General features: G+C 48.6%; 1 protein-coding gene across 1 annotated transcript; it reads right to left on the reverse strand.

Annotated features, from left to right (window-relative positions):
• Positions 1-1128: 1128 nt before the first annotated feature.
• On the reverse strand, positions 1129-15706 carry PLAUR (plasminogen activator, urokinase receptor; the record flags this gene model as incomplete). Its single annotated transcript, XM_079724097.1, is given in 8 exon segments — positions 1129-1185; positions 1187-1344; positions 2243-2389; positions 4596-4730; positions 5306-5458; positions 12531-12674; positions 13946-14056; positions 15655-15706. Coding segments are annotated over 8 exon segments (957 nt in total).
• Positions 15707-16549: the final 843 nt, after the last annotated feature.

Consider the following 16549-nt stretch of genomic DNA (forward strand, 5'->3'; position numbering starts at 1 on the left):
CTACTGTATAGCACAGGGAACTCTGCTCAATATTCTGTAGTAACCTAAATGGAAAAAGAACTTGAAAAAGAATAGATACATGGATATGTATAACTGAATCCCTTTGCTGTACACCTGAAACTAACACAACGTTGTTAATCAGCTATACTCCAATATAAAATAAATTTTTTTTTTAAAAAGAAAAGAAACCCTGTCCTTCACCTGCTCCCAAATACCACGGAAAATGTCCTTTTTCTTCATCAGTCGTAGGGCTCCAGGGGAACGTAATTTTGTGTCTGTGGGCTTGCCTCAGCGAACCATGGAAAACATGAATTCTGCCATGGTACTCAGTCCCACTGAAATGGTAGTTCTGTCTTTTTCTCAGTTTGTCTGAGGGTATCCTAGGAAATATAGCCCAGCCTTTATCTCCTGCCCCCAGGGCAGCAGGGGAATGCGGTCCAGTCTCTACTCCTCACTGCAGGGCATCCAGGGGTCATCCCTAGTCATTTCCTATCTCAGAGCCCCCTAGGAAATGCAGACATGTCTCCTTAGAACAACAAAGTAGTCTGGACCTTTGGATGTGGGAGAAGAGACTGGAAGGTTAGTGTTTGGGTGAGTGAGTTGGAAGGGTGCATTTGGAGCCCAGAAATAGATGTGGAGGTGGCTTAGGGTGGAAGGCTGCATGGGACAGCTCCCAAGGCTGGGACCTCAAGTGCTTGGGTCCTACAATATGACCCCTAATTCCAGGATCCTGAGGAAAGGTGTCCCCCAATCCTCCTCTCTGGAGAAGGGCAGATCTGGCTTTGTTCACTGATACAAAAATCTTTATTTAAGTACAAAATATTAAATAAAACAAATATTAATTAATAATAATAGCGGCAACAATATTAATATCACAAGAGCTCTCGCCTGCTGGCCCGTAGCCTTCCTCTAGTTTTTCTCCTCTGATTCTCACAGTTCTCTGAGATAGGTGTTTTGGCAGCTGGGAAAACTAAGGCCCAGAGAGGGGAGCACACTGGTCTGAGGTCACACAGCAAGTCAGTAGGGCTGGGAGCTAAGGGAAGGGCAAAGGGGTCCCCTGGATCCAGCCAGGGCAGTGGGATTGTGGGGTTCAGATGCAGAGGAAAGTACCTCCCCACAGTCTGGCAGTCATAAGCAGGGTGACAAAGAGGCTGAGGTGGGCAGGGCCAGGCAGGGGGGCACCCCCAGTGTGGGGTTGGGTAACCAGGGCTGGATGGTTACAGCCATTTCCAGTACAGCAAGAGACGCTGAAATGGGTGAGGCTGAAAGCTTCAGCCACATGGAGGCCTTGGCACCAGGAGGGGGCTGCACAGCCTCTTATGGTATAGCTTGGGTTCCCCAGTCCTGAGGAGAAAGAAGACCATGTGAGACTCCCAGCTCTCGGGCCTGGGACTGGAATTCTCACTGGGTACCAGAGAGAATACTGGTACCCAGTGAGAATTACCCAGGTAGAATACTACCTCGTGGTGGGTATCCCCGGAGAAAGCAGCAGTTCTAAGTGTGGTCCTGGGACCCCTGGGGTTCCTTCCCTCAGACCCTTCCAGGGGATCTGTGAAGTCAAACTTATTCTTGTAATAATGCTAAAACCTCATTTGCCTTTTCTTGCTCCCACAAATGTTTTTTGCTCTCACAAGGGGTTTCCTAGAAACCCTAGGACATGTGATCTTGCAACAGACTGAACGCAGAAGCAGATATGAGGGTCCAGCTGTCTTCTATTAAGCCATATATTAAAAAGATCGCAAAACGGTAGAACAAGGCCAGTCTTCTCGTTCAGTTTTTTCATTTTGGAAGGTGTCTCCTTTTTTTCTTTCATAAAAATATGTCCACATGTCGTGAGTTTTCAACGGTTCTTTTAAAATGAACAAATACTATAGATATGACTGACGTAAGCAGTAGTTTTTAAGAGCGTGAAGGAATTTTGAGAGCCCAAAGTTTGAGAACCTCTGGAATAAAGGAACCTGCCCAGAACTTCACAGGAGAGGATCCTGGGAGGTCCACCGGAAGTCCCACCCACCCACGGAAGTCCCACCCCCAAAGAAATCCACATTTCTGTGGCCCAAGTATACATTTCCTAATGAACAAGTCCTAATTTCTTACTGCACTTTGCACCCTCCTGAAGGAAGTCCCACCTTCTCCAACAGGATGATCCACCTCAATTAAGTCCAGCTTCATGGGAAGTTACCTCTTGCAGAACCCCCCATCCACCCCATAAGTATCCTCTCCCAGCCTCCTAATGGCTCACCATTAGTGCCAGTGGCTTCCAGACATTGATTCATGGGGCCTCGGCAGTCAGTGAGGGAAGTGTCTTCGGAGGAACATCCATGGGTGCTGTTCCCCTCACAGCTGTAACACTGGAAGCCGTTCAGTGGCAGGTTTTGAAGCTCCAGGACTTGGAAGAAGACCAAGTGACACAGAAACCAAAGAAATTAGCATGAGCGGTTCACAGCATTACATCCCCAGGACTCCCAACTCTCAGCCCTAGATGTCGTGGAGCCCTCTTGTGGTCAGTCATTGGAACAGCATGCTCTTCTGGGGGGTGGTTCTCTAGGGCCTGCGAGAGAAATTCCAACCCTCAGCTCCCCACGAGCTCCCACCTGCCTAGACACAGGGTAAGACGAAACAGTCCTTGCCCTCAGAGAACTTAGATTTAGAGCTACACTGTCCCATATGGTAGCCACTAGCCACATGTGGTTGTTTACATTGACATTGAAATTAATATTAAATAATAAAAAATTATTGCTTATGTCAGTCATATCTATAGATATTTACTGCATTAGAAATGAAAACCAAGAGACTTTGTATTTGTTCATTTTAAAAGAACAATTGAAAACTCACGACATGTGGACATATTTTTATGAAAGAAAAAAAGAAAAAGGAGACATTTTCCAAGTATCAAGTGCTCAAAAGCCATATATAGTAGAGGCTGCCATATCCGACAGTACAGATACAGAACATTTCCATCACCATGGAAAGTCCTGTTGGACAGTAGTGATTTATAGAGACAGAATAACACAAAGGATCTAGATTATACTGAAGGGCACAGTTAGGGAAACTTTCCCTGAGGACAATGCTTTAAAGCTGAGACCTAACAAATCAGAAGTAGCCAGCCAGGTGAACTCCTGGGGGAGAGGTGTTCCTGGTGGAGGGTGCTGCATGTGCAAAGGCCATGAGACAGACACATGCTGGATTAGAGAGGGCATAGTAGAGTCTTTGCATTTCATTCTAAAAGCAAGGGGAAGGCGTTGAAGTGATTGAGGAAGAGTGACATGATTTGATTTACATTAAACTGTTGGTGGGAATGTAAACTGACACAGCCACTATGGAAAACACTATGCAGGTTCCTTAAACTAAAAATAGAACTACCATATGACCCAGCAATCCCACTACTGGGCCTATACCCTGAGAAAACCATAATTCAAAAAGAGACATGCACCACAATATTCACTGCAGCACTATTTACAATAGCCAGGACATGGAACCAACCTAAATGTCCATCGACAGATGAATGGATAAAGAAGATGTGGCACATATATGCAATGGAATATTACTCAGCCATAAAAAGAAACGAAACTGAGTTATTTGTAGTGAGGTAGATGGACCTAGAGTCTGTCATACAGAGTGAAGTAAGTCAGAAAGAGAAAAACAAATACCATATGCTAACGCATATATATGGAATTAAAAAAAAATGGCACTGGGCTTCCCTGGTGGCGCAGTGGTTGAGAGTCCGCCTGCCGATGCAGGGGACACGGGTTCGTGCCCCGGTCTGGGAAGATCCCACATGCCGCGGAGCGGCTGGGCCCGTGAGCCGTGGCTGCTGGGCCTGCGCGTCCGGAGCCTGTGCTCCGCAATGGGAGAGGCCACAGCAGTGAGAAGCCCACGTAATGCAAAAAAAAAAAAAAAAATGGCACTGATGAACCTAGTGGCGGGGCAGGAATAAAGATGTAGACATAGAGAATGGACTTGATGCCATGGGGTGGGAAGGCGGAGCTGGGGCAAAGTGAGAGTAGCATCGACGTATATACACTACCGAATGTAAAATAGTTGGCTGGTGGGAAAACAGAAGCATAGCACAGGGAGATCAGCTCGGTGCTTTGCGATGACCTAGAGGGGTGGGTTAGGGAGGGTGGGAGGGAGGCTCAAGAGGGAGGGGATATGGGGACACGTGTATGCATATGGCTGATTCGCCTTGTTGTGCAACAGAAACTAACACGGTATTGTGAAGCAATTATACTCCAATGAAGATCTATTAAAAAAAAAATCACTCTTGCTGCTGTGTTTAACATTGGCTGTAGGGTAGCAGGAGGACCAGCAAGGTCATTGCAACAATCTAGGTGAGAGGCCATGGTGGCTTGCACCAGGATGGTGAGCAGTGAGAGGATTCAAGAGGATATAGAAGCATAAAGCACAGGTCTTGGTGAAGCTTTGATAGTTTCATTGAATTCCCACAGAATCCTTCTTTGAGAAAGGGCTTGATAGGTCCACTTTTCAGAGAAGGAAACAGAGAGGAGGGGTTTCCCTTCAAGCAAGCAGCAGTCAGCCTGAGTGCACCTCCCCACCCCAATCCCAGGCCTCACGCCGGGTCCCCTGCCCCTTACCTGGGCCCCCATTGCATTTGGTGGTGTTGCAGCACCGCAGGAAGTGGAAGGTGCGGTTGTTGTGGAAGCCAGTGGGGCCTGGGCAGCCAGGAAGGCTGCCACAGCCTCGGGAGTGGCGCTCATCCCCTGGACTCTCTGTGGGGGCAGAGGAGGAGGTCAGATTGTTGATGAGGGGCTGAGATTGGATTTGCCCATGGTAGCAGTCCTCTGTCCATCCTCTGCTTCATCCTTCATTATAGGACCCTCATGTTATTGGGAGCAGCCATATATCTAGCCAAAAGACACAATTTCCAGCCTCCATAGGTATAGTCAAGTGGCTAAGTTCTGGTCAACGTGATCTAAGTAGGAAGATTTTATGGGACTTCTAGAAAGGAGACCCTTTACAGAAGGAGGGGTGCCCCCCTTTTGCCCCTTCTTTTCCCCCCTCCTTCTTCCTGGAACTTGGACATGAGGTCTGGAGCTCAGGCAACCATCTTGGACTATGAGGCAATCTTGAGAATGGAAGCAATATGTAAGAAATGAGAAGACATTTGGGTTCCTGGTGACTGTGGAACTGTCCTAGTGGCCCTGGACTTCCCATCACTGGACTTTCTGGGTGAGTACTAACTTTCTACCTTGCTTAAATCCCTGTTATTTGGGGGTTGTTGTTTAGTGCAGCCTTGGGGAGGAACAAAGCAGGGAGGGGGAGTTGCTGGCAGGTTGGGGCTCACCTTCCAGGCTCTGGTGGGTTACCACCTCCAGGCACTGTTCTGCAGGGTTGCAGCATTGCAGGGTCCTGTCCCAGCCCCTCTCACAGCTCAGATCTGACGAGGCACAGGAAGCACATTCGAGGTAACGGCTTTGGGGAAAGGTAGAAACCTGGCCTGTTTGGGGAGGATTAAGAGGGTGAGACTCCATGGGGAGAGTCCTAGAGACCCACGGTTGTTTCAGGAAATTCTTCTAGTACCAGTGTTTCCTCTTCAGCAACTAGTGGCCTAATTGGATGGGCAGCTTTTGCAGCCAAAACTTCTTCTGCTTGTCCATCAACAGCAAAATTGAGTTCAACAACCCAAAACAATAGCGGGAAACCTGCTACCTCATCAGCTAACCAGAAGCCCGTGGGTTTGACTGGTCTGGCAACATCATCCAAAAGTGGAATAGGTTCCAAAATAGCTTCCAGTAACAGCACTTCACCCACTGTACCACTGAAACCACCTCCACCTCTAACTTTGGGCACAACTGGCCTTAGTCGCTCAGTTAGTTGTGACAATGTTAGCAAAGTAGGTCTTCCCAGTCCAAGTAGTTTAGTTCCAGGAAGCAGCAGCCAACTAAGTGGGAATGGAAATAGTGGGACATCAGGGCCTAGTGGAAGTACCACTAACAAAACCACTTCAGAATCAAGCAGCTCTCCCTCAGCATCCCTTAAAGGTCCAACTTCACAAGAATCACAACTCAATGCCATGAAGCGATTACAGATGGTCAAGAAGAAGGCTGCCCAAAAGAAACTCAAGAAGTAATGTGGCCAAGTAGGTTTTTATATCATATTACCCTAAAGATTAAAATCTTATTATTAAGACATAAACTGTAGTATACTATAATTTAATAAAAATCTTCATAATGAAAAAAAAAAAAAGGACTCACTTGAGGACTCACTTCAGCATCAATTCTTCCTTATCCCACCCTTCAGCCAATCATCAAGTGCTGCCCATCCACTGCCTGAATCTTTCTAGAATCCATCCCCTTTTCCAGCTCCATGACCAGGTCAGACCTCCTTCAATACCAGCTTCCTCCCTGGCCTCCTGGTTTCCATTCTTGCCCTTCCCACCCCAATGCATCCCACACAGCCCTAGAAGAATGTTTCTAATACTCAAATCTGACCCTGCCTCTCCTCTGCTCAACACTCTTCCATGGGTCCCCAGTGCCTTCAGAATAAAATCCAAGAAACTCAGCGTGGCTTTCAAGTTCTATCAAAGACTGGGTCCTGGTCACCTTTCCTGCCTCATCTCCCTCCACCAGCCCCTCAGACTCTACACCGGTTTTCCTCAGTCCCCGAGTATACATGCTGACTCCTGCCCAGCCTTTGCATCTGCTGTGGTCTTTGCCTAGAACCCTTTCCCTGCTCCTTATTTTCCCTATCTCCTACTCATTCTTCAGAGGCCATCTTCTCCAATTTTGCCTCCTCCAAGAAGCCCTCCTTGACCTCCCAGGCTGAATTAGGTGCCTCTCGGGGCTCCCCAATCCCAGCCCTGCCCACTCTAGGTCATCCCCGTGTGGTGACAAGTCTGTTTCCCTCACTGTTTGTTTGTTTGTTTGTTTTTGGCCATGCCACATGGCTTCTGAGATCTTAGTACCCCCACCAGGGATGGAACCCGTGCCCCCTGCAGGGAAGCACGGAGTCCTAACCACTGGACTGCCAGGGAATTCCCTGGGTTTTTTTTTTTTTCTTCACTCTTTTTGTTTGTTTGCTTGCTTGTTTCCTTCTATGGATTCAGTCCCAGGAGGGAAGGGCCAGGGCTGTCTTGGTCATTACCATGTCCCAACACAACCCAGCACAAGGCTGGGGCCAGAGAAGATATTCAATAAATATTTGTTAAATGAATGAATGAATGAACAATTACTTAAAACCCTTCTATTGTTCCCTGTGGTAGCCAGCTTCCAAGATGGCCCCCAGTGATCCCTGCTTCCTGGTATTTGTCCCTTGTGTAGTCCCTTCCCATAAGGAATAGAGCTGACCTGTGGAACCAATAAGATACTGTGGAAATGATGGTGTGTGACTTCTGTGTTAGATCACACAAGACACTGAGATTTCTTCCTGGCTCTCTCTTGGATCACCTGCTCTGCGGGAAGCCAGCTGCCATGTTGTAAGGACACTCAAGCAGCCCCACCGTGAGGTCTACATGGTGAGGAACTGAGACTTCTGCCAAAGCCAGGGGAGCTGATCATCCATGTGAATGAAGCTACCCTGGGCGCCTTCAGATGACTGCAGCCCACTGTCATCTTGACTACGACATAATGTAAGATGCAGAACCGCCTAGCTAAGCCACTCCCAGAATCAGGACCTTCAAAAACTTTGTGAAATAATACATGCTTACTTTTGTTTTAAGCTTTGGGTTAATCTGTAATGCAGCAATAGATATTTAATACACTACCCAATCATGTCAGAGGTCAAAGCCTCATTTGATTGATCTGTGATAAACTTGCCTCTCACATGGACCTTCCAGTCCAGGCCAAGTGGATGAGTTACTTTTCCCTGGAAACACCAGAGTCATCCCTCTGCCTAGGCCTTGGCTCACACCATTCCCAAGCCTGGCATGCCCTTCTCTTCGTGACCCAAGATATCCAAGTTTGAGTTTGGGCCAAGTCTTAGAGAAATTAGAGGGCTGTCTCAGCCAAGGCTCTCAACTGGCAGGTCAGCAGCTGTAATTAGGTGAATCACTTACCTCCAAAGCCAGATCTTCTCCACCCTCTCCCAAAAGAAAAATAACTAAAAGGCTGACAACCCACATCTTCTAATATGAACCACCATGAAAATGAAAACACAAACTGCCATCACTGCCAAAATAGCTGTCTCATACCACCCATGGGTCTCCTTTGTGAGCTCTTCTTATGTCACTCTTCTAAATGTGGGTGATCCTCAGGCTCTGTCTTAGGCCCTTTTTTCATTTCTCATGGTACACACTCTCTCCCATGGGATGTTATCCATTGACACAGTTTTATCTCCACCTATCTGCTGGGAAATCAGAAATCTCTCTCCAGGTAAGACTTCTCTCCGAGCTCCATACCTGTATACCCAATGGCCTCCTGGAGGTCCCCTGGCTGTCCATCAAACACCTGAATCTCTACCTGCCCCTAACAAGACTCTCCATCTTCTCCAAACTGCTTCTTCTCCTGAATTCCACGTCTCTGAGATTGCCCCATCTGGCCCCCCAGGGTAGAATCCTGGCAGACTCCTTGATCCTCCATATCTAGGCACCCATCTGATACTTCTACTGCCCTGTCTTCTGGTTCTGTAATCCTTTTGCTCTACTGTTTCTGATCTCCAGTAAGTACATCTATTGAGTTCTTAATTTTAGTTCCTTTTCTTTTTTTCCCTTAGTTCCTGTTCTTATTTCTGTTGGAATCATTTTAAAAATGGTTTCCAGATTTCTGCTAAAAAGTAACGTTTCCTCTATTTTCTTGAATATATTGATCATAGCTCTTTTAAAGTCCCCCTGTCTAATAACTCCAATATCTGATTCATGACAAGTCTGTTTCTATTGTGGGATTTTTCTCTTGGTTTCTGGTCAGTTGGTCCTTTCTGTTTTCTTCAGGATACCTTGTAGGTTTTGACTAGATGCCAGACACAGACGACTATTTGTAAAGGCTCTAAATGATGTTATCTTCTGCCAGAGAGGATTAGGTTTTCTTTCTGTCGAAGATCCGACGTAGGCATTTTTAGGGTTGGTCAATTTCAGTTTTGCCCTTACTCCTAGGATGTGGTCTCAGGGGAAAGCCTGAGACCTCTCTTTCCAACGTGGCAACTTCGGTCCCCCAGCGTCATATGCCTGCTGGAATTCCTGCTCAGTTCCGTAGCTTCCCAGATACTATTTTCTGTAGAGTTCCTTGGAGTCTCACCCTATGCATGTACGGCTTGCCAATGACTTGAAGGAAGTTTGCAGATTTGGGGACTCCTTTTTCTGTAGTTCCATGCATTCCAGGATTTTACTTCTCATTTTCCAGACACTCTGGCAACCCCAGACTCCAACCTCTGCCTTGTCAGCCTAGCGACGATCCCTTTCTATTTGCATTCTAGTTCCCTTCCAGAGCAGTGAATTGGCAAGTGCACTCAAGGAAAAAGCCAGCTTGTCTGTGGAATTCAACTTCTGTGCTTTCCTTATTTCGAAGATTGGAGCACCTCAACTTCCTCTCTTCATTTGCCTGTTCTTGAGTGACTTTAATAATTGTTTATAATGTGTCCAGCTTTTATAACTGTCATTGGCAGGGGGGTTGGTCTGATACAGGTGACTCCACATGACCAGAACTGCATAACCACCCCTACATCTCATCTATCATCACCTTCTGCTCATCTACCTGCTAAATAGCTCTTAAATCCATCCACTTCTCTCCATTTGCACAGCAGACAGACACTCTCTTCTTCTTCTTCTTCTTCTTCTTTTTTTTTTTTTTGGCTGCACCACGCGGCATGCAGGATCTTAGTTCCCCCACCAGGGAATGAACCCGCGTCCCCTGCAGTGGAAGCACGGAGTCTAACTACTGGACCGCCAGGGAAGTCCCTACACTCTCTTCTTTATCTGGACAACCTCACGCACCTCCAAGTTGGTCTCCCCTCATCTACCTTCCCTCCATCCTTCCTTCCCTCCAATCTCTCTTCCACTCTGAGGTCAGAATAACGTGTCAAAAAATACAAATCTGAGGGCTTCCCTGGTGGCGCAGTGGTTGAGAGTCTGCCTGCCGATGCAGGGGACACGGGTTCGTGCCCCGGTCCGGGAAGGTCCCACACGCCGCGGAGCGGCTGGGCCCGTGAGCCATGGCCGCTGAGCCTGCGTATCTGGAGCCTGTGCTCCGCAACGGGAGAGGCCACGACAGTGAGAGGCCCGCATACCGCAAAAAAATAAAAATAAAAATACGAATCTGATAGTGATGCTCTGTACTTGAAACCCTTTCATGACCTCCCAGTGTTCCCCAGATGAAGTCTATATGCCCCACCATTGCCTAGAAGGCCCTGTATAATGTGACCTTGCCAATTTCAGCAGTTCCTCTTGCCCCATCTCGTCCTTCCTCCAGCCATGCTACTTTCACCCTCCTCTGGGCCTCTATATCTGTTGCTCCCTCTGTCTGGAAAACCCTTTCTACTGTCTTTTTCACAGTCTGACTCCTATTCATCCCTCAAGATCCAGCTTAGCTGTTGCTTCCTGTATAGGAAACCTTCCCTGACCTGAGTCAAGTATCTCTTCTAGGGTCTTACAGCCCCTACTCTTAGTTGTCTCAGCCCTGGTCACTCTGGCCTCTGTTTCCCCTATCTCAGCCCTGACAATTCTGGACTGTGCTTCCCTATTACAGCTCTGACCTCTCTGGTCTCTGTTTCCCCTATCATGGTCCTGACTCCTTTGCATGTGCTTCCGCATACCAGCTGCAACTAATCAGGGCAGTCACCGTCAGGTAATGGGTCTGTCTGCCTCACCCCAGCCCCGCCCACATACACAAACACACTAGACTATGAGCCCCACAGGGGCAGGGCCCAAGGCCATCTTGGTCACTCCTGTGTCCCCAGTATCACAGAAGAACAGGATGTGGTTTAACCAACTATCCTAGTCATCACAAGCAGGGTAAAATGGCATTAGATATGGAGCTGATAGGGACTTCCTTGGCGGTCCAGTGGTTAAGACTGTGCACTTCTGATGCAGGTGGCATGGGTTCGATCCCTGGTCAGGGAACTAAGATCCTACATGCTGCGTGGCACGGCCAAAAAGATAAAAGGGGGGAAGCTGATATAGATATATTAGTTATTGAACTACTGAATTGACAGCTGCTGCCCAAGAGGACCCCTGACCGCTCCCAACCCTCTCTGTATTTTATTTTTTGGGGCACGCTGCACAGCTTGTGGGATCTCAGTTCCCCGACCAGGGATTGAACCTGGGTCACGGCAGTAAAAGCCCGGAATCCTAACCACTAGGCCACCAGGGAACTCCCTGCAAACCTGTCTTTAGAACTCTCATGTCCTCAAGATCCACTAAAGGGGTAACACCAGGCCCAGCAAGCGGCCTCCAGTTCTGACTGGTCAATATTATTCTGTGGCACTGACCAATATTGTTAAATATTTTCACTATTATCTCTGATTCCAAGTATTATTTAGACTCAATTACAAGTGCTTTCCTTCAGCACATCTAACAGAGAGAGGAAGCCGGCATCCTCGCTTGTCATTTCCTTGAAGATAAACATCTGATTCAGTCCCCACCAACAGATGAAAGTTTGAGGTCAGGATAAATGAAAATCTAGTGGAATCAGGATGGATGAAGAACAAGGAAACAAACCCAGTGCAGAGGCATGTGCTCTGCTTCTGACGTCATTGTGACTAGACTGGCCTTAACCCATTTCCTTCCTCACCAGGGCCAGGAAGAGGAATCTCTGTCTGACCGTGCACCATGGGTCCATTTGCTCCCCACCTCTCCTCTGCTGTGAGAACTTGGGGAATGTGAGCCTTTCTGAGTCTTTTTCTTATGCTGACCAGAGCCTAAAGGCATGAAACTCAACAAAAAGCCTTATGGAAGTTTCTTCACATTCTTATTTGTTGCCCAACTTATGAATCATTGATTCTAGGGAACTTTCCAAGCCCACGGCAGCCTGTCTGATTCCCTCCTATTCTGACTTCCTTTAAGAACTCTGAGTCTTTGGTATCTCCGGTCTTTGTATCCCTTGCTGAGCATCTATTGCTTGAATCATCTCCTGTCCCATGAAAAAAATTACATGGCAAAACATCAGTGAGATACCTCACCTACCTCTCAAGTGGGTGTGTGTGTGTGCGTGGCTTCTTAAAGGCAGGTGTTGCATCTTATAAATAACAACCACACACACACACATACACACACATATACAAACACATATGAGATGGGGTAGGATTAGGGATGGGATGCGTTTGTAGATGGGAGTGGGATTGGGGACAGTTGAGATGAGATGGGGTTGATTAGGGGATAGGATGAGAGATGTCTTTGGAAGGAGGATGGGTTTGAGTTGGAGCGTGTTGAGGATAAAATGAAGTTGGGGACGGGATTGGAGGTGAGGTTGAGTTGGGGTTGGAGCCAGGCTGGAGATGTGTTTAGGATAAGGAAAGGTTTGGGCCGGGGTAAGGCATGGAGCTGGGGTTGGGGTGGCCTAGGATGAGGGATAGGACCAGGATGATGATGGAGGTTGAGCTGGGGATGGTTTGGGGTTGGGGGTGGTGAGGGCTGCCCTACTCACCAGGACTGGGCTTGTTGCACACGTCTGACCCACACATGGTCTCTGTCAGGGTGATGATCTGCATGCCAGTCCGATAGCTCATGGTCCTGTTGGTCTTTTCTGGGTGGGTACAGCCTCTCTCCACCACCTCCAGCGCATCACCTTCTATGAGGAATGTCTCATTGTCACCCCAGAGGCTCCCCTGGGCCCAACCAGCCTCTGACACTCCTGGTTATAAGGTCACCCGCTCCCAGGGCTGATCCCCGCCAGGCCTCTCTTCTTGCTTGAGTCCAGCTCTCTTTTTTCTAGAGTTATGCACCCTCCCCCCACCCCCCTACACTGGAAGCCTACTTTCTTTTAGTGATAACACTATCCCTGGGACCTTCTGGATCCATCCACCCCCTCCCTCCCAGCTTGGTGATCTTAGCAGGGAGATACATCTGATAGGAATCTTTAAAGGAAAATGCTTCGAGCTTACCAAAAAGTATAAGAGAATGGTATAATCAATACTGTGGCTCCGTCCCCGAACTTGATAAAATATTAGCATTTTGCTATATTTGTTTCAGATATTTTTAAAAAAAGAAACCAAGTTTCAAAGACAGTTAAAGCCTCCTGGTTACCTCCCTCCCTCAAATCCCACTTCCCTTATGCTCTGTCCAGAGGCAACCACAGGTGTAGGTAATTCTAACACCTCTGTATGCAGAATATATATTATTGTTTATTTGTATACCGTTTATGTATTTTGATTGTTAGATACTATTTCTATTAAAAGGTGTCAAACTCTGCAACATGCTTTTTTTTTTTCTTTCAACCTTACATTTTTGAGATGTATCCAGGTTAATACCTGCAGCCCTAGTGCCTTCATTTGAGCTGCTGTGGGGTATCATGCGTGATTATACTGGAAGGTTTTTCCTCTGCTGACGACTGACTTCAGTCTTTCCAGTTTTCCATATCACAAACATTAGGGCTAAGAACATTCTTTGACATGTGTCTCTGGGTAAGTGTGGCCAAGGTTCTCTGGGGTCTCTACATTCCTAGAAGTCCAACTGCTTGTGTAGGTTATGTTCATCTTTAACCAGATATTGCCTATTGCCACGTCGCTCTGTTTGGTGGATGCACCAATTTACCCCCCTAACAGCAAAGCCCGCAGCTCCACATCCTCATCGACCTCAGTATTGTCAGATTTTTCTTTTCTTTTTTGCTGCGCCAAGTGGTATGCCGGATCTTAGTTCCCCAAGCAGGGATCGAACCCGTGCCCCCTGCATTGGGAGCACAGAGTCTTAACTACTGGACTTCCAGGGAAGTCCCTGTCAGATTTTTAAATGCTTGTCCATCTGGGGGCTTGTAACCGGTCTCCGTGTCTTTTTCATGCGTATTTCCCCAACTGCTCGTGAAATAAGGTTTCTTTGTCACTCCCGTTCCCTGCTCCAGCTCACCTTCCCATATGCGCAGGACCGTGGTCCTGCAGAGGTCCTGGCCGGGGGCACACTCTTCCACCCTGCAGGTCCCGGTACTCTTACACAGCATGCACCGCAGGCCCCAGGAGGCTGGGGGCAGAGCGGGGGAGAGGAGAGGTGTTATCGCTCCGCGCCAGGATCCCGCTCTCGCCCCCTTAAGCCCCAATACCTGGACCAAGTCTACAGGCCATGTGCACTCAGGTTCGGGCTCCACTTTTGCCCGCCCCTGGGTTCCAAGGCTGGTTTCCAGCCCGCTATACCATCTTTAGGCCAACGTTCTATCTCCATCCTCTACCCTAAAGTTCTTTCTCCGTCCACAGGTCCTTCCTAAGTCCAGCCCTCGCTCGCTTTCCCTTTAATTCTCTCTGAGCGCCGGGCCCATCCTGAAACTCCGACCCCCCACCCTCTCCGCGGGTGTGGACGTTCTAGCCCGGCTCCCAATTAGGTCCTTTCCTCCACCCCGCCCGCCTCGGCCTACTCCGCCTCGCGAGCTCTCCTAGGGGTGTTCTAGCCTCACCAACTCCAGCCAGTCTTTATGTTCTACCCCCGTTCCCGGTGCCCTCCACTAATGCCCACTGGCTCTCCTCCCCTCCGTAGCCTCTCCCCAGCGTTCTCTCTCCTCACCCAACAGTCCACACCGAGCTTCTAACTCCGCGGATCAGCCGTGCGGAGATGCTAACCCCACTACTACTGTGGCCTCCCCAGAAGTTCTCCCGCCTCCCACTAGCTGCTCCGGAACTGTTAGCCCCTCCCACTGCCCCACCCCGAAGTTCTGGCCCCGCCCACTAGCTCCGCCCCAAGGCCTATCCCTGCCCATCACGTCTCCCTTGCGGTCTCTTCCCCGCTCCAAATTCGGAGTCCCCTCCGGAGGGGAGTTACTCATTCTAGGCCTCCCGCGGTCCGGAAAACTTTCCCAGTTATTTATTCGTTACCGAACCATCTCCCAACCCCTACCCCCAGCCCGGCCCTGCCGCGCCCTGACAGCAGTTCCTTCTCAACTTCCTTTCATTTTCCAACCCTTTTTAGATTTTCCAGAGAAAGGAGGTGAGAAGTCTCGTTGGCTAGAGGATAGTGAAAGGGAAGGCGCCTCGAAGGAGGAGCCTTGGGTCCCCGGCCCCCCGCTCTGCGACGCTGAGCCTGACTTTCTTTAGACCTTTTGTTAAATGAGACGCTGTCCTCCCTGTCTTGCAAATGTGTCTGTGTGTGCGTGTGTGTGTGTAGGGGGGGAGGGGAGGATCTGATACAGGGGAGAGGGCTGTAGGAGCCCCCGCGGGTCAGAATCCCACTTACAAGGACTTGCTGTGTGACCTCCGACCAGTTAGTTAACCTCTCTGTGCCTCAGTTTCTCTGTAAAACGAGGTTGAAATAGTTCCTCCCGCCCAGTTGGAAATTGCAAGGAAGGAGCTTAGAAGAGTGCCTGGACTAAAGAGCGTGCTCACTACATGGCGGCTGTTGTTAAGCGCCTTCGCTCAACGAATATTTCCTGAGCGTCTACTGTGTGCCCGGTACCTTGCCGTGTGAGGCTGCAGACAGCAGGAGAATTATTATTTGAGTGTGGGTGGAGGGGCTGCGGACTGAGCCATCCTCCAAGTCATCAGACTCTGAGCTCTCTTCCCCTCCCCTCCCCCCTCCCTTCCGTCCCGTCTGACCCGGTCCCCAGCGCAGAGATTCGGGCACCCAGCCCCTACCTGGAATGCAGGTGTGAGCCAACAGTAGCAGCACCAGCAGCGGGCGGCCCATGTCCGGCGGCGGCTCCTCTCCGCGGTCTCCCTGCACCTCTCAGTCTGGCCCCCGGGAGGAGAGAGTTTTGTGGCCCTGGGGGCTCCTCCCAGACGTTTGCGAAATAGCGAGTCAGCTCCAGATGCGTGGGTCATCCACCCCCACCCACCTTCCTCACAAACTTCCTTTACCAGGAAGCGCCAGCGAGGGGTAGGGGGGCTCTGACTCACGCTGGCCGTGGACACAGCTGTCCCCAGACTGCCTGGGTGCAAATTCCACTTCTCTCTCTTCCTGCCATGGGACCTTGGGCAAGGGCCCTCACCCCTCGGATTAAAACTTGTCACCATGGGAAATTTGTGGCTGATTATTAGATAATATAGGTCTTTCTTCAGTTTTGTTAGGAAGGATAATGGTATTGTGGTTATATGGGAAAATGTCTTTATCATTTAGAGCTGCACGCTGAAATATTTGGGGATGAAATAATACAATGTCTCCATTTACCCTAAAACACATCAGCCAAAAAGTAGATATTGCTGTTATGACCATGGTTTTGTGGTTATGTGGAAAACTTTTTCTTATATTTTACAGAGATGCTCAGTGAAATATTTAGAGGTTGAATGTCATCGATGTCTGCATTTACCTTGAAATATTTTAGGAAAAAAGAAAGACAAAATAGAAAAATAGCTGTATCAATTATATCGAGGTACTTTATATGCCATTCTGTCTCCTCTGTGTTTGTAAACGTTCATAATAAGTTTTTTAAAAGGAAAATAAAGTGCCAAAGGTAAAATAGTCTCTCCCTCCTGGTCAGAGCAATTTAATGCAGTTGAATTAAATGCCTGAAACAGTCACTGGCCCACATGG

Source organism: Hyperoodon ampullatus (assembly GCF_949752795.1).
Source record: "Hyperoodon ampullatus genome assembly, chromosome: 18".
NCBI classification, from domain to species: domain Eukaryota; kingdom Metazoa; phylum Chordata; class Mammalia; order Artiodactyla; family Ziphiidae; genus Hyperoodon; species Hyperoodon ampullatus.